General features: G+C 39.2%; 3 protein-coding genes across 8 annotated transcripts in view; 1 reads left to right on the plus strand and 2 right to left on the minus strand.

The window, feature by feature from the left end:
• Window positions 1-142: 142 nt before the first annotated feature.
• Window positions 143-10,666, minus strand: wdr1 (WD repeat domain 1). The gene is given in 17 exon segments (XM_051918389.1): window positions 143-1,580; window positions 1,663-1,696; window positions 1,698-1,808; window positions 1,895-2,068; window positions 2,231-2,341; window positions 2,939-3,026; window positions 3,812-3,966; window positions 4,141-4,230; window positions 4,362-4,523; window positions 4,525-4,596; window positions 4,665-4,745; window positions 4,834-4,911; window positions 6,415-6,595; window positions 6,674-6,821; window positions 6,894-6,984; window positions 8,556-8,677; window positions 10,442-10,666. Coding segments are annotated over 17 exon segments (1,974 nt in total). The 5' UTR covers window positions 10,611-10,666; the 3' UTR covers window positions 143-1,473.
• A 605-nt stretch (window positions 10,667-11,271) lies between these two features.
• LOC127525680 (zinc finger protein 518B) lies at window positions 11,272-18,073 on the plus strand. Its single transcript, XM_051918388.1, has 2 exons — window positions 11,272-11,975; window positions 14,258-18,073. Exon 2 carries the CDS (start codon window positions 14,380-14,382, stop codon window positions 17,005-17,007), a length of 2,628 nt encoding a protein of 875 aa, XP_051774348.1. The 5' UTR covers window positions 11,272-11,975; window positions 14,258-14,379; the 3' UTR covers window positions 17,008-18,073.
• Window positions 17,823-20,470, minus strand: part of LOC127525682 (cytokine-dependent hematopoietic cell linker) — a 12,613-nt gene continuing 9,965 nt past the window's right edge. For all 6 annotated transcript variants that reach the window (XM_051918394.1, XM_051918390.1, XM_051918395.1 and 3 more), the window contains 4 exons: window positions 20,398-20,470; window positions 19,193-19,270; window positions 18,897-19,052; window positions 17,823-18,822 (listed from right to left, as the gene is read on the minus strand). The exon at window positions 20,398-20,470 is cut by the window's right edge and continues 19 nt beyond it. In XM_051918394.1, the coding sequence (XP_051774354.1) occupies window positions 18,667-18,822; window positions 18,897-19,052; window positions 19,193-19,270; window positions 20,398-20,470 (463 nt within the window). In that variant the 3' untranslated portion in view covers window positions 17,823-18,666. The remainder of the gene's footprint in view (window positions 18,823-18,896; window positions 19,053-19,192; window positions 19,271-20,397) is intronic.

The following is a 20,470-nucleotide window of genomic DNA, read 5'->3' on the forward strand; positions in this document are numbered from 1 at the left end:
TTGTACTGGATAACCAGACAAAAATACATATTTTCTTCAGTTTTTGTGGTGAAACATGACCTGCACTTGTTTTTTGTGAAATTTACCAGTGTGTGTGTGTGTGTGTGAGAATCAGTTTAAGACACAAACTGGACAGGAGAAATTGCATAAAAAGTGTTTTATTATCATTATTAATATAATTATGAATTACATCCACCCAATGAAAAATGAACCAGAGACATCCAGTCAAAACACAGTAAATAAACATCAGGGGAGGGTTAGAAGAGAGCGAAACACTGTCTCACACACACACACAATCTGCTATTGGTTTGATTATTGCTCCCTAACGTCCTCTTCTCACGGCCACATCAGGGGTCAGGAACACCTCGTGAACTCTGACCCCTGCTTCTGGAATGTCACATGACAGAGATTCTGGTCACATGTTTTGTTCTGGAAGGTCAAGTGCCTGATGTCTGTCTGTCTGTGCAGCGATACGTCATTCTATTGCTGTTCATTTCCTGCAAGAGCTTCTAACCTATAGAAGCCCGTTTCCACCACACGAGAACAATAATCATGATAAATCATAATCATGACATAAAAAGTCAAAATTATGACACTACAACTCATAAGATTAAAATGACATGATTATGACAACTTGTCAATTTCGAGTTAGTGTCATAATTTTGACTTTTTGTCATAATTATGACCAAGTCATTTTCAACTTTTTATGTAAACTTCTTAGTATGTCAATTTCAATTATGTCATAATTTCGACTTTAAGCTGAAATTCTGAGTCTTTGTCAATTTTGACTTGCTACGATGAAATTAATGTCAATTTTGACTTAAAAGCCATAATTATATAAAATTTTGACACTAGGTCATAAGTGACATCAAGTCAATTTTGACTTATCAGTTTCGTCTTAGTATGTAAATTTCGACTGTCAATTTCTACATTTCAAATTAGTGTATCAATTTCAATTTGTGTCATAATTGACTAAGTCGAAATTGACATAGTAAGTCATAATTATAACTTTTTAAATCAATTTCAACTTAATATCAGTTTCGTCTTAGTATGTCAATTTCGACTGTCAATTTCTACATAATTTCAGCTTGGTTTATCATATTTCAACGTAGGTCATAATTATGAATTTTTAAGCCAATTTCATCTTAGTATGTAGATTTGACTTACAAAATCAATTGTGTAATAAGTCAGAATTTTGACATACTAATTATGCCATAATTATGACTTAAGTCAATTTCGGCTTAACATCAGTTTCTACTAAGTTTATTATAATTTCATCTTTTTAAGTCATAACTATGATTTCCAAAAGCATGATTCTGTGGTGTAAACGGGCTTCCACCCTGACCTGCTGGAGAAACGAGACCAAACCGAGAGCAGCAGTGATCAACAGACAGAAGAATAGAGGAAGAGCGACAGAAAGACAGCGAGAGCGAGACGGCCGTCTCTGTTCCTGTTGATCCCGAGAGCCAGCGCTTAGATTTTCAGAGTCCACTGTTTGACGCAGGCGTCGTGAGACGTCGTGACGAGCGTGTTGGCGTTGAGCCAGGCCAGACCGCTGACGTGATGTAACCGATGGGTGTCTGCAAACACACACACACACAGTTCATCTCAGTAAGAGCTGGAGCAGCAGCGGCGCGGGTGAGAAACTCTCACTCTCATTACCTGGGAGTTTGATCCTCTTGTCGGGATCGCTGACCGGTCCACACGTAAACCATCATGTCCATCCCGCTGGTGGCAAAGTGCTCGTTATCAGGTGACCAGGACAAACAGACCACCTTCGCGTGATGACCGTAGAACTCGTTCTTCTCCTGAAACACAAACGTTCACTCAGTTATTCGGTTCATCTGAAGATTCGTTCGTTACTGATGTGTGTTTGAGTGTGAAATGAACGTACCTTGTATCCGTCAGCGACAGTGAAAACAGTGACGACCTTCTTCTCATCCGTTACAGCCAGGAACGCTCCATCCTTAGAGTAGGACATGTCCGTCACAGGTCCCTGGACGTCCAGCACTTTCCCATCATCCTTCAGGGTGTTTCCCTGAACTGAGTACAGACGCACCTTCCCGTCCTACAAACACAACATCGTCTTCATCACACTTCTGAGGAAGAACCGTTCAGTGGATCTAACAGAGTTCCAGAGATCTATCTCATCTTTAAAAGCTGACTGGAAAAGGCTACAGTTATATGTTTATAGGTCAGAAGCCTGTGAGCGCAGTGATTGGTGACTTACAGCTCCGCCCACAGCCACAGTCCCGCCTCCTGGATGAACGGCTGCAGCTTCAGGCTCGTATCCCAGAGAGTCCAGAGTGAAGAGCTTCTTCTTGTCCTTCAGCAGGACCAGCTGCACAGACAAACCTTCATTACTGCTGCAGACTAACATAAAGACACTAAACATGATCTGTGTGTGTGTAACTGCTGCTCTGTTATTCATGTGTAGGGCTTGTTTTGTGTGTTTGATGGCTGATTACACACAATTAACTTAATTCAAGGAAAAACAAGATTATTTTTCTGAACCCATTAGCAGATATTTGTTCTTGTTTTAAGCACAAACTCACTTAATATTGTGAGTGTGAATGTGTGTGTGTGTGTGTGTGTGTGTTTTTGTGACATCAGGACACAAATTTGTATAATGACATGGGTATGACAGGTATTACAAGGAGAGGGTGACTTATGAGGACATTACTCCATGTCCCCATTTTTCAAAAGGCTTATAAATCACAGAATAAGATTTTGTGAGAAAGTAAAAATGTGCACAGTTTCCTGTGATGGGTAGGTTTAGGGGTAGGGGTACTGTAGGGGGAGAGAAAATACGGTTTGTACAGTATAAAAATCATTACGCCTATGGAGAGTCCCCACAATTCACAAAAACAAACCTGTGTGTGTGTGTGTGTGTGTGTGTGTGTGTGTGTGTGTGTGTGTGTGTTATGTGTTTCTGTACCTGTCCAATACACACGGTGACGGCGAGGCCTCCTGGACCAACACTCACACACTTCGGCTGCATGTCCATTTTGATCATATCAGAGGCACTAACACAGAAACACACACAGAGAGAGAGAGAGAGAAAAACAACATTGTGGTATTTGATTTTTACTCCTGAAGACATTTGATTTTGAGCGCGGACTTTCCTTTTAGTATAGAGGCCGTTTCTGCCAGAGAGTAAAAAAAATGATTCTCCAAGTAATAATAATAATGAAAAACTGTCTTGTAATAATAAGAAAAATTCTAGTAATAATTTTATAACTAACTAATTTTATGACTAACTTATTATAAGAATGTTTCTCATTATTATGATATGAGTACTATGTAATTACGAGAAATAGATTTAAAAAAATATAATAAGTCATTATTATGAGAAAGTTTCATATTTTTTACTCAATGTGGTGGAAACAGGCTTCCAAATATTAGGGTTGAATGATTTGAGTTTTTTCTTTCTTTTTTAAATGTGGTTTTACTCTTTACAAGAACGAACACAAACCTCTTTCAGAAACCATAAAGTCAACAGAGTTTAAAACAAATCTCTCACTTGAGTTTGCACATTCCCACTGTATTTGACCAATTCAGTATAAAATAATAATAATGCGATTATTATTATTATTAAATAACACATGAAACAAAATATGAAATATATTGTAATATTGTAACTTAACTGTAAAATAAGAAATTGAGTATTTAATAAAAATAATTTTATTTAACAGTACAACTGTAAAATTACAATACTAATATTTAATCTTAATTTCTTAATTATTAACCCTTAAAGCATCAAGCTTTTATTTTGACGGGTTGTCTGTGTGATTGACAGCCGTGCACTCACCTGTACTCTCTCTTGCTCAGGTCAGTGTAGCGGACGGTGTCGTCCATGCTGCAGGTCACCAGACGGCCCGCGTCGTCCACCATCATCTTGGACACCAGGTTAGAGTGTCCTTTCCCCAGAATCTCATCGTTCTCTCCGCTCTCAGAGTCCCAGTAATGTGCAGACGCGCGTCAAGGACAGACACACTGAATCAACACTGATCAGAATAATGACGACTATTATCTTTACAGCTGAAACTGATTCTGTCATTTTCCTGTTTATAGCTGTGAAGCTGCTTTGAAACCGTCTGAACTGTATAAACACTAGAGAAATAAAGCTGATTGAAGGATATTAATGTGTCCATCATGACTGCCTGAATAGATGTTCAATCGTCCGTCCGCATTATGAACCGTCAGACACTGGATGGATTTGGTGTGACCCTGAAACAAACACACAACAACCACTACATTACCAGGGTTATTACATATTAACTAATATTTTTTTTTTTTATATATATATATATATATATACAAAATTTCTTATCTTCATCTGAAGCAGACGAGCGTCTCACCTTGATGGTGCGCAGCGGGCGGTCAGGGTTGTTCTTGTCCAAGTAGTTGATGAATCCAGACAGAGAAACACTGAGCAGGTGATTCTTCTGCCACAAGCAGCCCAGCTGCTGGTCCAGCACATCTGAGCCCAGGTTAAAGGTCGTGACCGCCTGTCCCGCTGCCCACATCCCACAGCTTAACCGTCTTATCACCTGACGCTGAGATCAGCTGTGTGCTGTCGGCACTCCAGCTGACCTGAGGAAGAGGAATCATCAGCATCATCATCATCATCATCATCATGCATCACACTGACTGACACTCACAGCGTAAATGCCTCCATCATGAGCCTTCTCTCCTCCCAGAGTGCCCAGCTTCTCTCCGCTCTTCCCATCGTACAGGAAGATCTGGACAGGAGGAAGAAACAAGAGTGAACAATGCGAAATAAACCTCTGTTCATTCTGCTGAATGACGTTTGTGTTTGTCACGTCTCACCTGTCCGTCGGCACCAGCCGATGCGTAACGATTCCCGTCAGGAGAAAAGCGCACACAGTTCACGAAGCGACTGTGATCCTGCAAACACAAACAAACATCAGAATAACTTCCCCCTCCCTCTCACAGTGACAGATGAGGGCGGGGCAACCTGTCACTCACATGAGATCCACCAATAGCAAACCACAACCTTTCAAACATCCAATCAATTCCGCACAGACAAAATCAAGCCCCGCCCTACATTTGTTCTTGTTTGAGAAGCAGTTTCACTCAGATATACGGCACAATAGGGAAGAAAAGACTACCGCAACTTCCCTTTCATGGTGACTTTAAAAGTAAAAAAGCTTGACGCAACCGGAGGAAATGAGATCTGTGACGGTATGAACAGATAGTGATCGGTCAGGATAGGAGCGGCCCGTCCTCTATAAACACATCCAGATCCTGACTTTAGGATTTTATTCATTTCCATGACTTTCCTCAACCAAATGTCTCTCATGCAACAAATTAAAATAAAAAATACTGTTGCATTTATTGATCAATCGTTGGGATTGTGGTTATTTATTCTAAATCACAGTTATTTGAGATAACTACAATAATTGTGAATTTTAAATTGCAATCACATCTTGCCATTCAAATAAGAGAATTTTAAACATTTAAAGAAATGCCATAAATATGCACAAGAAAAATAAAACACTGTTGTAGAAGTACAGAAGATATTCAAAAGTCTTTCTTCATATGAAATGAAGAACTTTAATTAGACTGCATTATATTATATTTAAATAATTATATAAACATTAAATTTTCACAGCATTGAAGTAAATCACAAGGACTGATTTTATTATAATTTTTATTATTATTAAGGGTGTGATGAGATCTCGCAAGATCAAAATGTGCTGAGATTTCTCGTCGAGGTGAAAAGCTGTCTGTGAGGGTGAAATGAGGATAGAATATGCCACCGCTACGTTTACATTACGCCTCCAATGTCGTTTTGCTTTTTATAGAAATAAAAACCATTTAATTCAGTTGGATAATAGTCGCTTCAATTCCATCCAGCTCATCCAACACGAGCTGCAGCGTCACACACAGCGCAGCAGGAATCAGAGTTCACTGATCATGTGACGAGAGTAACTGACGAGATGACTGACAAGACCATGGCAGAGGATTCACTGCACAACAGAGCATCTGTATCTTGCAGAATGCGCACTCAGCACTGCCGCTCCCTATTGACAGAATACGCGCGATCGCGAAGTCGTTTTCAAACGCGATTCCGTTCAAAAGCGACTTCCCGATGCATGCAAATATCTCCCAATATGAAAACTATCTTAGGCTGGGCTGTGTAACCGTCTCTCAGCTCTGTATCATGCTTGAAGAAAAATTTGGTCTCTATCTGCACTTTGAATATTGAAAGAGTGCCTTGTTTTTCTGTAATTGACGACAATTAATCATCAGCACAAAATACATGACCGTGATACAGCTCACATCTTCATTTTTACCAGTTTTAAATCATCTTAAGCCATCTTGGAAGTGTGCTAGCTGAAAACCACTGATGAAAGAATAAATGAATGCAAAACACTTGTCGCTTACACTCATGGTGCACTTGAATTTGAAGGGCGGCCCCTCCAGGAAGGTGGTGCAGTTGTCGTCGCTGCCCGTGACCAGACGATACGGCCGCGTCTGTTTGATGTCAACGGTGTTGATGATCTTGCTGTGACCCACAATCTCTCCGACAGATGAGCCCGTATCCCAGAGGAACACCGCTCCAAACCTGCACGGACACACACAGGACACCGTCAGCGCACTGGCTTCGGTCTGGCTGGGGGCGTGGCGTGTGCCTGTCACTCACTTCTCTCGCCCCTCCCCCACGACAGCGATCCTCTTGCTGTCTTCGGTCCAGGCGATGTCCTTGATCTTCCCTCCGAACGGCTGGTACTCGTACTTCAGCAGATGCTCCTTCTGCGTCGTGTCCCAGATACGGATTTTCCCCGACACATCTGGATGGGAAAGAGAACACAGTCAGGGACCGGAAAAACACTCAGACGGATCTGAGACGGGACGGCACTCACCGCCTGACGCGATGTAGAATCCGCTGGGAGCGTATTTCGCCACGATAACCTGATGCGGATGTTCAGTGTAGACGTCTGCGATCGCAGGGTTCTGCAGGAGAGAGAGTTTTAAGAGTTAACACCACTAAAACACCATGAACACTGAGAAAATACACAACATAATCAATTTAACCTCCTGGTGCTGCTCACGCTGCGGTCAAAATCAAAAATCTTTTTTTATTTCAATTAAATGAATGTATTATATTTTAGTTATATAATGTTTTTTTATTTAACATTTTGTAGTTTTAGGTGATTTTATGGTACTAAATGATATTCATGGAGTAGTTATAATCCATTTATTCACTTTTTGAGCACAGACCTGAAAATGAAATTTCCAACATAAACTGTCATAAATCTTGAATGCTTTGGAGCACAGACTGATGTTTAGTCTCTTTTTAAAAGAAAACACTTGGCAGAGTAAAATTGTACAAAAATACTATTTTCAATTTTGATATAAAATATATTAATTTTCCAAAACATTTTTACTCTAAAACTATGAGAAAATCAAAGCCATAAATCTAAACAAGTTGTGTTCCAAATTGGAGGTTAATATCTCAAAATGAGCTTTCAGTAAAATTTTGTTTGGGCGCAGTACCAAACGCTTCCACTAGGTGAAATTTGTTTCCCATTCATTTCCAATACAGCCGTTTTTGACCGTAAACGAGCGACAATTTAACCTTTTCAAATCATGTCTGTGATTTTTTTGTGTGTGTGTTCACATAGCAAGTGCCAAAACCTTTACCAAGTTTCGTGCGATGAAGTAAAAAATTCTAAAAAAAAATAAATAAATAAATAAATGTAAAGTTTCCCATCATTGACAAAATCAGCAATAGACGTAGAGTTAAAAAATGTTGCTTTATTTTTTGTATAAAAGGCTTTCAAATCATGTCGAAAAGTTCGTATTTACAAGTTGAACGCACATGAACGTCACCACTATGTCGTAAATACGAGTGGGGAAACCCGGAACTTTCTTTAAGTTGGTAGTGTTTTGAGAAAACTTGTTGAAATGAATTAAATTACTATTTTTTCATTTACAATAAAACTAGCTAAGTTGCATGTACAAAATATGACAGTATTGTACAATTACAACAGAATATATCACAATTCAATTTACAGCACCTTTGTAAATTTAATAAAAATTTAATAGAGTTAAGAGTTAAATGTTGCTGAAAACACATGATGGGTTCAAGTCATTTCGTAAAGATCGTATTTACGAGTTTAATGCACATGAACGTCACCACAATGTCATAATTATGAGTGGGAAACCCAGAACTTTCTTCAAGCTTAGGTTTAAATATGGCAGACGCAATGGATGCAGCGTCTACTATTGAAGGTAAATTTGTTGAAATTAATGATTTTTTCCCCATTTACAATAAAATTAAGTTGTATGTACAAAATACGATAGGATTGTATAATTAAAATAGAATATATAAATTCGATAGAACCTTCAGAAATTTAATAAAAACATAAAAACCCACCTGATACGCATTCTTTATTCATCATTCTGCAAAAGCAGTTTAAGTAATCTTGGTGATTTTTTTTTTTTGTACAAAAGCTACATCACCATATTGCTCCATTCCTGAACCCACAATATGACGATATCTGCTGTGAAGTTGGTCTTACCTCGATGTTCCTGATTATCACACTCTTGCCATTGGTGTACAGGAAGTTGTTCCCTTTGGGGTCTCCGCCCAGGACTTTGGCCACGCCCCTTTCCATGTGTGGCAGGCTGGCAAACACGCGCTCTGCAGGAAGAGACCAAAGACAAAAAGTTGTCAAGATAAATTCTAAGTGCAAATTCTTGAAAAATTACTTGAATAGTTGCTTGAACATCTTATTTTAGTGTTATACAACAAATACAACAAAGTTTACGTCAAGTGTGGTGGTTTAACAACAATATTCGTCATAAGAGACTTTACTTTCAGGAAACAATTTTGTTAACGAAGGAAAGACATAAAAAACGCAATTTGAGCAAGAAAAAGTTCTTCTTAGGACGCTTGATACTGATATTATGACGCAAAGCAGGAGACGAGCATGTAAAGTATACATTAATTCAGGTTCAGGTTCCTTTATTAGTACCCTTAGGTAAATTCGGAGCGTTTTGAATCTTTTGTGTCGAATCAGTGGTTCGGATCGCGTTTCAAACCGCCAAACTGCTGAAATCATGTGACTTTGGCGCTCCGAACCGCTGATTCGATACGCTGATTCATTACGATCCGAAGCTTCATGAAGCACTGTTTTGAAATCGGCCATCACTAAATAAGTCGTTATTATTTTTTTGGCGCACCAAAAATATTCTCGTGGCTTTATAATATTAATATTGAACCACTGTACTCACATGAACTGATTTAAATATGTTTTTAGTACATTAATGGATCTTGAGAGAGGAAATGTCATTGCTGGCTATGCAGGCCTCACTGAGCCATCGGATTTCATCAAAAATATCTTAATTTGTGTTCCGAAGATTAACGAAGGTCTTACGGGTGTGGAACGACATGAAGGTGAGTAATAAATAACATCATTTTCTTTTTGGGTGAACTAACCCTTTAACCGACAGTTTCCCAACTTGCCGCGCTTTTTAATGCCTTTTTCCCGCCCTATCACATATGTTAGTAATCATCATAAATTATGTATCGTCCGAAATCTTAAACACTCAAAATTCATTCTGTGAAAACCGTTTTAAAATTAGACGTTGCGTTACCATAGAAACGGTACTTTAAACACTTTTAGTGGCTCAATTTTTGTGATATAAACTTCAAATTTGGATAGACAAATCGCTTTTTTGAGTTCTGGCAGTGAAATTAGAAAATTATTTTGTGAAATATATATTTTGTATAAAACAAAAATGTTTACTGTAAAACAAATGTGCTGAACTACTAAACAAACTTTTATAACGTTTTTATGCTTTCATATTTTGAAATGCTTTCACTTCTTTAAATAAAGCTTTTATGGATCGCAATCACTTAAGCTCAGATCTCAGGAGGAGGGCGACCGTTAACAGGTAAAGAATGTTTTGTGAATCACGCCCCAATCAGAACTGCAAAAATAACGACCGTTTTCAAACACACCCCATCTGCCATTGGTCGGGCAAACAGATAGTCCCGCCCCAAACACGCGCCATTGGTTGACTCAACGTCGAGCTGATCATGATGCTCAAACACAAAAATCAATGTTTGGATCTTGTCACACAATCATATTTTTGCACTCTTCAGGCAGAGATATAACGTTAGATCATAGACGTACAGTCAGCTCTGCATATCGAGATGAATATACACACTTTAAACTCAGACACGTTCACAAAAACCTCCCAATACAACAACACGTTCCTGGATGGTATTTACCACCATATCATCACCATGGTATTCGTTGGAGAAACATGGTATATGTATATTAAGCAGAGTGAAACAGGCCAATGACACACACACTCTCTCTCTCTCTCTCTCTCACACACACAGACACACACACACTCAAACGCGCAGTGCGCAGACAGACAAAGACTCGGGACTTACTCAGCTCGTACGACATATCGGCTTTATTTCCCTCCGGTGAATGAATGAATAACTGACTATATGTCCGAGCGCAGTTGAACGGTCCCGTCCGGATCTGTGCGCTTCCGTCACCGGCTGATCGCTGAACGCGGAAGAGACGGCGGCGCGCGGGCGGCTCGGCTTTGCCCATATATAGTAAAGACGGTTCGGGCTCGATCAGACCTGCGCGCACACGCCCGTAAGGAAGTGACGTGTAACTGGAGAAAATGCATAATGATGATGTTTATGACTATAAACCATTAAAATTAATGTAAACATATTTATCATCTATATTTACCAAAAGATAATCAATCCCTCAACGTGTTATATAAAGCCATGTATAAGGTATGCTACAGTACATGCTTAGCTACATATTATTATTATTGTTTGGTTGCAACCCTCCCTTAAAAAAGTCAATATCTTAAGGCCATGTATTTATGTGGTATTAGCAGCCATAAGTGGGATAACGTACATTCAGCTGATCCTTATTGCAAAATAAACTGCTTGGCTCCCTGAACACACTGCGCATTATTTCCTTCTCACTGCATATGATGAATCATTGCAATAAAAAAGGAAATGGTGTTTATGAGCATGTGACTGCTTTAGTTTATTTTAACCAGCTGGATCATCTTTACGCTTATCTCATCTGTGTCATAGCTGAAATATTAAAGATGATTTAGTGCTTCAAACTTTACAGTGCAGTCACTTAATTAGCATTACTATTATATAATAAATAAATAAAATAGATAATTTATGTAATAAATTAATAAAATAAAACACTTATTGCAACACTGACAGTAGAGCAATTGATTGGATGGTTTGCTATTGGTGGCTCACATGTGAGTGACAGGTTGCCCCGCCCTCACGCCAGTAACCACGTCATCAAAGAATTGAAGAGATGTCGCTGGAAGAGGGAGGTCGTTATTTTGATTAAAGATTAAGGAACATAAAGCATTATATGCACAGATAAATCTTGTGTGTTATATATTATGGACCAGTATATAAAAACCATCAGAAGATCTGAAGTTTGTTCTGTAAACATGCGAATTCGAGATGGTGTACTAGTTTCACACAAAACAGCCTTTTTTCCTGTAAACACACGAACGCCATCTTGGTTGATGTTATGCAAAAGAAAAAAAGTCGAGCAACTTCAATGATGATGAATCTACTGGCTAAACCAGACTGTACTTCACGAGAACAAATGCTCTAAGATCCCTTTCCTATCGTAAATCACCGTTAAGTGCGAGTAAGCACATGTTTTTGAACCAAATGTTTTTCTGGCATTCAGAAATGCGGGTGCCCGCGTGAGCTGTAGAGTTCTACTGCAGCCAGCAGCCAATCAGAAGAGCGCGTCACATCACGCGCTCAGTGCACCCGCACCCACACTCACAATCTGCGCGGTCACAGCGGTGGAAAGCAAACAATGCATGCGACGCAGACGAGAAAATGTTGATCAATGGACACATTTAACGCACCATTCGCTCTTTTGAGAAGAGGATGAGAGTTCTAACGCAAGGTTAGTGTTTTAAAGCATCGTTGTTTTTCGCCTGGTGCACGCGCGTCACAGCGGCCGCGTGCGGGGTTCGGCTCATGACGAGCACACGCAACACTTAGGCACGCATGAAATGCGTGAATGCTTGTTTTGTTTAGATACCCTTTGGGGAAATGAGGATTTCATGTGTGCAGTTTTCCAGGCAGCACACGAGTCTCCTCCCCTCTCCTCTTCTGAGAGAGAACAGATCCGCAGAGCCGTTAGATGCTCATTTAGATATGAATGAATTTTAAATGTAAACTGCAATTAAGCCCTCATAATCTGTACTGCTTCTTTTGTGAAAGAAATCCTTCTTTTTCTCCCTGGCTCCTCATGCTTTCTTTCCCCAGGAATTGCACGATTCACTCTATATTAAATGTGTTTTACAGTGTTGAGAAAATAAACAACAAAGCTCAAAGTGATTTATTGGATTGATTGCACTGTTACACATTAATAAGTGTAGTTTGTAAGTTGTAGCTCAATTGTGTTTGTGATTTTAACCAGAATCTGACACACATTTGAAAAGTTTAATCAAGAACATTGACTGTATTCATGCAGTGAGGGCTGATTGGTACTGCTTTATTTTAAGTATTGTATTTACATCTGATTTTACAGTCAGAAGTATCTATGAAAAAGTCAATTTCACACTGGATTTTGTATATAAAATGGTTGTTTAAAGTGTCATTAGTGAAGAGTTTTGAATATCTGATATTCATTTAGGCAGTACTGTTCAGCATAGCCTTAAGACTGATTGACCCAAATTTAGTGAATATTAGAGCAAATTTGTGAGCCAAAAAATTAAACAATTATGATACCTGAAAATGAAACTGATTTATTGCATTGACTGCACTACACATTAAGTGATTTTGTAGTGAAGTTGCAGTTCAAGCAGCATTTTTTACTTTATTACTGTCATTAATACCACTAACTTAACTAGTAATTATGATTAAAACTATATAAGCAATGTAGTGCTTGTGATTTTAACCAGAAATTGCCAATCATTTGAAAAGCTGAATTAAGAACATTGACTGAATTCTTGCAGTGAGGAGCTGATTGGCACTACTTTATTTATCTAACTAATTTCTTATTGTATATGATTTTACAGTCAATTAAAAGGTCAGTTTCACATTGGATTTGTATATAAAATTATTGCTTAAAGTAATAATGGTTAAGAAGCACTTGAGCTTGTCATTGGGGAACAGTTTTGAATGTCAAAGATTCGTTTAGTCACTATTGTTCAGCAGATTTAGTGAAGAAAATTTTTAAGCAAAAAAAAAAAAAAAACCTTTCAAATGTGATGAATGCAACTCTTCTGCACAAATTGGAGGACAAAGAATTCCTATACTTAAAGATTCAAAGCTCGCTTTAAAAAAGTGAAATTGATGGTGGTGTTGGAGAGTTTGACATGTTGAACCAAAACTGGCCACTGGGCAATTTTTTAGACCACGTCCTATCACTGTATAACATTATTACCCATGCAAATTCTGGCACACCGTGCTTGACAGTTCTGGGTGGTTATCAGCCCGCTGAGGTTTGGTTGTTTTAGTGGTTTCTAGATGCAGTAGTGATTTGAACATGAATTTACTTAGCCAGAGTTTTAATTTGAAAACGTGAACAGTGTTGTTGTTGGTTTCAGTACAAAGAATTTATAGCTGAAAAGGTTGTACATTAAGGGCCAGATGTACTTCAAGCGAAATCTAATAATGGTATTGCGTGATGTAATTTCAAACAAAATCAGGCCAAAACAAATTTCCTTTTGGAGTTTATGCTAAACACCATGAACTACCATTGGTCCATGCTGATATAATAGGTGGGTGTGGCTCTGAGGCTCTGCCCTCTTTAATTTGTAAATCTTCTCTGGTTTATTTCTTCGTGGCCAGACGTCCACGAACAAAAACATGAACACACTGGAGAGCCGTTTTATAGTAGAAACTGAAGCTGTATAATTCAAACTGAAAACGACATTGACACTGTTTTTCATGTTTAACACTGTAAAACTGTAAAACATAACTTGACTGGAGGGCCAAATTTCTGAGCTCATGCAAAAATATCCATGTCGCTAGATAGACCTATTTAGAACTTCTTTTTACCACCAAGCAAAGAACTTCCCCTTGAGTATATCACTGCCTTTAGATCTCTGTAGAAGTGTTGTTGTACATCATAACCAATAAAAGTTTGTTTTATGTTAATCAGATGCTGTTTATTGATACCTTATGAAATGTATTTTTCTAATTTCCTAAAACACTCTTTTTCCCCCCATTGTGCAGGTACAAACTAACGGCATACCTTCAACCCTCTGAGCCTAAAGGAAGGGATCTTTACTTGTCAAGAAACAGCCAGTGTGGATTGCTTATTGTCTAATATATATTGTTTACCTGATGTGTTGACCATGCGTTCACAACAGAGTTTCATGTCATTTATGAGCAGCAAGGACAGTGCTATACCTAAAAAAGACATTGATCGCCTGTGCTGTGCAAAATGTCGATTTTCAACAAAGGACACTGACCTGTTTGAGAGGCACGTATCCCATCATAAAGAGATGACTTTCTCCTGTGCGCTCTGCAGCTATGTTTCCTATTCTAAAACAGAGTCTCAGAAACACATCGTCTCACATACTGGCTCGTACCCATACAGGTGCAGCTTCTGCTCGTATGGAGCGGTGCGGAGAGATTACATGGTGAAGCATATTCTTCGTATACACAAGAGACATGCAGAAGAAGGCTTCATAACTGATTTTACTTTGTCCACCCCAACCGTCCCTGAAACTCTCGGGATATCAGGTTGGCCTGAAGGAAACAACCAGTGTGCAATTCCCAATTCCCAAGCCGAACACCCAAGTGGAAGTCAGTCCAGAATCAACAAATCATCTACTACTGGTAAAGCAGCGAGCCAAGCTAGCAGTAATCGTGCTCGTGTGTCCTTCAGTATGACAACGCCATGTGTCTCCAATACAACAGCCATTGTTCCAGTTTCTAAGACACCGTTCACCAGTGCTGTTCCAAGCGTAGGTTACTCATTAGGCAAACTGCCGCAAGTGGTTCTAAGATCCCGGGAGGAAAACGGTAACCTATCAAACTCTCTGCAAAGTGCCGATGGTCAAAGTATGGTGGCTATTAAAAGAACCATTTCAGAAAAGCCAATTCCGAAAGTCTCATTCTCAAGAGTCCAGGTTAGTTCTACAACACCACTACGGCAAAGCCCGAGGGTTGGAGTCCCTGAAAAGGCTGTGCATTTGAGAGCCATTCCCAGAGTCCAGGTCCGACCACCTGTTGAAAGTAACACCCCGCTCAGAACACTGCTTAGCATGCCGTTTTCCAAGAGCAATGTCCACAATGTCCAAATGGATCAGAGGGCTAGTCAGTCCACAACAGGGATTAGTGTTACGACGCTGAAAACGAGTACAAATCCCAGTGGTCCAATCAGAAGTCCACTGCACTCCGGCAATCAGGCAAAGACAAACTCCAGAATACTTGTAGGATCATCAGCTGAGGCATCAAGTCCATTATCCAGTGTCCAAGTGGAACTGTTAGCACCTTTGAACCAGCCAATTCAACACAACAAGCCTTTGACAGTGTCCTGTCCAGAGGAAATCAATATTCCTGCTGGGTGTTTGGTGGAATTGGTTGAGGTGAAAAACGTCAATGGGACTCGGGAGCTGGAGCTACGGTTGATCCCTCCAAATGGAGTCCCGCAAGAACAGAGGAGCACTGAGGATAGACCTTCACCAGTCACTACTGGAGGCAAATTGTCCTTCAAATGTCAAGTTGCTGCCAAAGGGAGTCCAGTCAGCTCGTCCACATCTTCAACATCTCACAAGGTCAAACAGCAGCAGCCTTCAGCATCCACTGATGTCCAGAGTATCATAAATTCAGTACACAAACCACAGTGTTCTTCAGAGACATCTACCAGGAACAAACTTAACCTGAATACCAAAGATCCAGGGACCAAGCGCTCAGTGGCAGCTCACGACATCGCCACGCTCCAGGTTCCAGAATTGAGTTCTGAAGGCCTTCCTGTGATCTCATCGGTTTTCTCTCTCTGTCCTACACCTACGTCAACACAAAGCAAGGAGCCAAAGGACGATGTGGGAAGTGCAAAGCAATCGCTGGTCTGTAGTTTTCTGATTAAAAAGGAGGAGGAGCCTGAGGAGAAACACAAAGATGCTTCTTTGTGCCTCAAAGAAACTAAGACAGAGGATGAGAATACTGAAGGCTCTACAATATCTAAGACTCGTGGACAAGTGAAAACACCAGTTGGAAATACTTTAAACACAAGTCACTTAAAACAAGCTCCAAATTTGTCTCAACCATTGGTTATGCCAACCCAGAGCATCGTCCCATCAGACAAGGACAAAATTTCACATCAAAACAAGGGAGCTTTTGAACGTGAGTCTGGAAGGAACTTGGATTGCCGGCAACACAGTTCCTGTGCTTCCCTCATGTATCCAAAAGTAGCTTTAGTCAGGATTCCGAGTTCTTTGGTGGAACCCTCTAAGAAGCTTCCAGAAGCACCAACACGAGAGGAGAGTTTGACGGCGCGACCGGTTCTCTGCTGTACGTTAAGCGAGCAGAACGTGTCTGGTGGTCCTCAAGTAGCCATCAAGCTGATCCTAAAGAGAGACTTTCGTGAAAGTGAAGAGAAGAAGCAAGACTCGCCGCCACGTAAAAAACATAAAAAAGAAAAGAGAAAAGCCAAAAAACATCGGTTGTCATCGTCGGTTGAGATGGGCCTTCCCCGTCATAAAGAACTGAGGTTAACTCCTCAGAAAGAGGATCAGCTTGTCAAGCTTCCTGGTCCGAACCAGCCGGTTGTGGTTCTGAACCATCCGAATCCTTTAGTTCAGACAGTCAATGTTGGCGTCCAAACGCTGAAGAACTATAAATGGATACGCTCAGTGGATCATGAACCTGTGAGGAAACAGCCTTCACTCAAGATGAAACTCAAGAAAGTTCACGGAGAGAAGTATCAGGTGATCGAGTTGGTCCTCAATGGAGTCTCGGACCAATATCTCTCGTGAAAAACAGCTACTGTCCCTTCGTGATATTTCATGGTTGTATCAGATTTTTAGAATGGTGCACTTTTAGAGAAACCTGACCCTGTGTGAGATCATTTTGAAGTTTAATGGTAAATGAAACTCCCTGGTTGGTGGACATTGGTATTTATACACTGATAAACATTTCAGCAAATAGTTTGCAATTAGACTGACCATATTTGAGCTACACTAGTTATATCTAGTTGGGAATAAATATAACTTTTCCAACATTCCTTCCCTGTCCCACTTGACAGCTGCAATGACAAACATCTTCATATAGATTCTTTTTCTTGAAACTGTACAACTTAACCTGTGCCAATATGTAGATGTTATAATCGAGGAGGTCATAACTCTGAAACAAAGAGGTTTTAAACAACACTGATGTCTGTTTTAGGATGTTCTGTGTTCATTTGTCATGATTGTACAGGCTCATTTCAAATACAAGTCACATCTGTATATGTCATATGTTTCGAGTTTCACAGATGTTCATTTCTTGCCGTTTTACTGTCATTATATGTTGATGTGACTCTTTTCTGAAGTGATGTTTGGCCAAATCCACAAAACTCTGGCACAGAGGCTTTGCCTTTTGTGAAATCCAAACATATGACGTAAATTAAAGTGTTTCTGCAAACAAATTTTTAAAAATGTTTGCGTATATTGTCTCAGTATTTCAGTGCTCACTTGTCGTAGTTTGTACATCATACACAATGTTCCTTTTGTAAAATGTACGCTCATTAAAGTCTGGTGTTTAACTTCCTAAAACCCTTTTTAAATCTACCTCAAATGATCAAACCAGTAAATGCTCCGTTTCCTTTTATTACCATTAAAGTTGTGTAAAGTTACAGCTTATCTGTTGCATTTTAGGGCATCTGTCTGTTTTTAAAGTCAAACTGTTCAAGAAGAAACTAAATATGTCATGAGTTTTATGTGCTGAATATTGTTTCAAGGCTTCAGAAGCGTAATATCTATTTTTAAATTATTCATAAAGGCCAAACAATGTAAAGTGTGATTAAATGAAAATTTAAATGGATTAAAAGCATATGCAAAAACAGTTGTTGTGTGCATCTGCATTCATCCAAACACTCAGTGTGTTCACAGTGAGTTCAGTCGGACTAAAGCAGTAATTTGTCTTTAAAATGTCATATAAATATGTTTTTTTCCTAAGTGGGATTGAGCACATATACAAGTTAATCAGAAACACGCTCTGAATGACAGATCATGAGTCGTGTATTTAATCCTTCAGATATTCCACTGGAGCTCGACTACAACTGCACATGTAAACGCACTGAGTCACGTTATTAAATGAATGATTTTTTATATGTTGTATGGAAGTAAATTAATGACAAATGTCTGAAACAAAAAGCATGTTGAATTGTACTAATTGAAATCACATGCATTGCATAAACAGTGCTTGTATTTCAGTGATTGTATTTTCAGGGCTGATGTATGTTTACATTATCCATGTTGAAGCCCTGACAGTACAGTGCATTAAAATGCATTTTTTTTTTGTCAATTAGCATGCTTTTTTGTTTTAGAGACTTTTGTCATTAATTCACATCCATGCTCTTTACTTTTGATTTGTACTCTTATAAAGTTAAAAGGTCAGTTAAAAGTCCTGTAGATATTGCAGTATGATGTATTTGCTCAAGTCAGCAGCTCCGTCAGGTCCTGCTTTGTGATTGGGTACATCAGGACACACTGTCTCTTCTGATTGGTCGCTCCAGAAGTTTTGCGTCCGTCAATGAGAACGATGGGAAAAATGGAGTGGAACTTGATGATGTCAGTGACCGAATCGAACCTCTGAAAGACACAAGACACGAGAGATGAGGCACCGTCTCCGCTCCGTCGTAACACTGAGTTCGGCAGCTACTCACGTCGTTGGTTCTGAGTCCCGTTCCCAGAGTGTATTTGCTGATTTCCTCACTGAAGCGGATCTGAATGTTAAAAACTCTTTTGTCGTAAAACACGGCGAGGACCAAGGGCTCGTAGGTAGTGTTCTTTGAGCAGTCGCGCACTAGGAAAGCTCCTTCCTGTGGGGAAAAAGTCAATTGATTCTGCTCATATTGTCTCAGTATTTATATAAACAGACATATGTTTGATTTCTGAGTTTAACGGTTATCTGCTAAATAGTTCTCGAAATACAATGTCATAATTTTGGAGGTGTTTTTACCCGGTTGACCAGATGAAGAGCGTGTTCAGCCTCCACGCGACCAACCGCTCCAACATACCAGTTCTGCTCCTCCAATCCCTGCAGGACAGATGACATTAAATGGAAATTCACAGTATATATTTTCTTGTTAATGTTATGATGTTTTTTTTACCAATTTGACCTTTAATCAAAATATCATAACTGTATCTTCCAGTGAAATGTCAGTCTTCTCTCTAGTCAGGAATTCTCCAATCATTTAAGTGAGCTTAAACCCCACCCACAGCTGTCTGCAAGCTCACATTCAGCTCCGCCCCCACTGAGTGCCACGCCCACATGCAATCAATAACCAGCAGATTTAACCAGATTCCCGCCCTACTTTTTTTCCTGTCGATAATCTGTTACAACACAAAACTATAAAAATTCTTACTTGAAATTAAATTAAAATTGTAAATGAATTTCAGTTTTGTTCAAGGTAATTAATCAGTTTTTCAAAAACTATATTTGGGGTAAAAATCGCCCCTGCCGTTGCTAAAGTCACAATAATTGATGATAATAATAAATAACTGGCTGACTTTTCCATTTATTGACATGGTGGGAGTCACATGGTCAATATGATTTATTAAGTTGGGTTACTTAGAGATAATCAATCACCATATTTATCATATTTAAAAATACTCTGTTAATCATATCATATTTATTGTTACTAATGTAAAGCCATATTCAATTATTATTGGATATCCTTTAAAGCTTTCAGAATCTTTACTTTTTTAAAATTATTTTTAATGGCTTAAAAAAATTGTAATTATTTTATTTAACAAAATAGACAAGAGTGCATACTTTGCTGAAGTCATTGTTACGAACTAGAATGAACTATTATGCAAAACATATTTCAAGAGTTAAAGAGTTTGTGAATATGGAAGTTTGTTTCCACCACAGAATAAAAAAAAATTAAGAAGGTAACTGCGACTTTATCTCACAATTTGGACTTTTTTCTGGTAATTCTGACTTTCTTCAATTGCAAGATATAAACTTGTAATTCTGAGAAAAAAGTTTTAAACAAACACAACACATTAAGGATTTATTTTCCCACAAAATCTGTTGCTCCATCAATGTTCAATAAAAACATACGTCTTTCTGCAATAATACACTATTTTCCATAAGGTGCACCTGTAGCCCCGTCGAACCCTAACGTCAGGACACAGGAGCGAGTGTGTAACGTGCCGTACCTGCGCAGGTTTACTGTGACAGGTGAAGCTGCCGCCGGTTTCTCCTCTCACTGGCGGCCACTCGTGATGCTGC

This window comes from Ctenopharyngodon idella, chromosome 14 (genome assembly GCF_019924925.1).
Source record: "Ctenopharyngodon idella isolate HZGC_01 chromosome 14, HZGC01, whole genome shotgun sequence".
NCBI classification, from domain to species: domain Eukaryota; kingdom Metazoa; phylum Chordata; class Actinopteri; order Cypriniformes; family Xenocyprididae; genus Ctenopharyngodon; species Ctenopharyngodon idella.

What these genes read in the sequence shown, in the direction of transcription:
- LOC127525680 (XM_051918388.1), top strand. Translation starts at nt 14,380, where the DNA reads ATGCGTTCACAACAGAGTTTCATGTCATTTATGAGCAGCAAGGACAGT.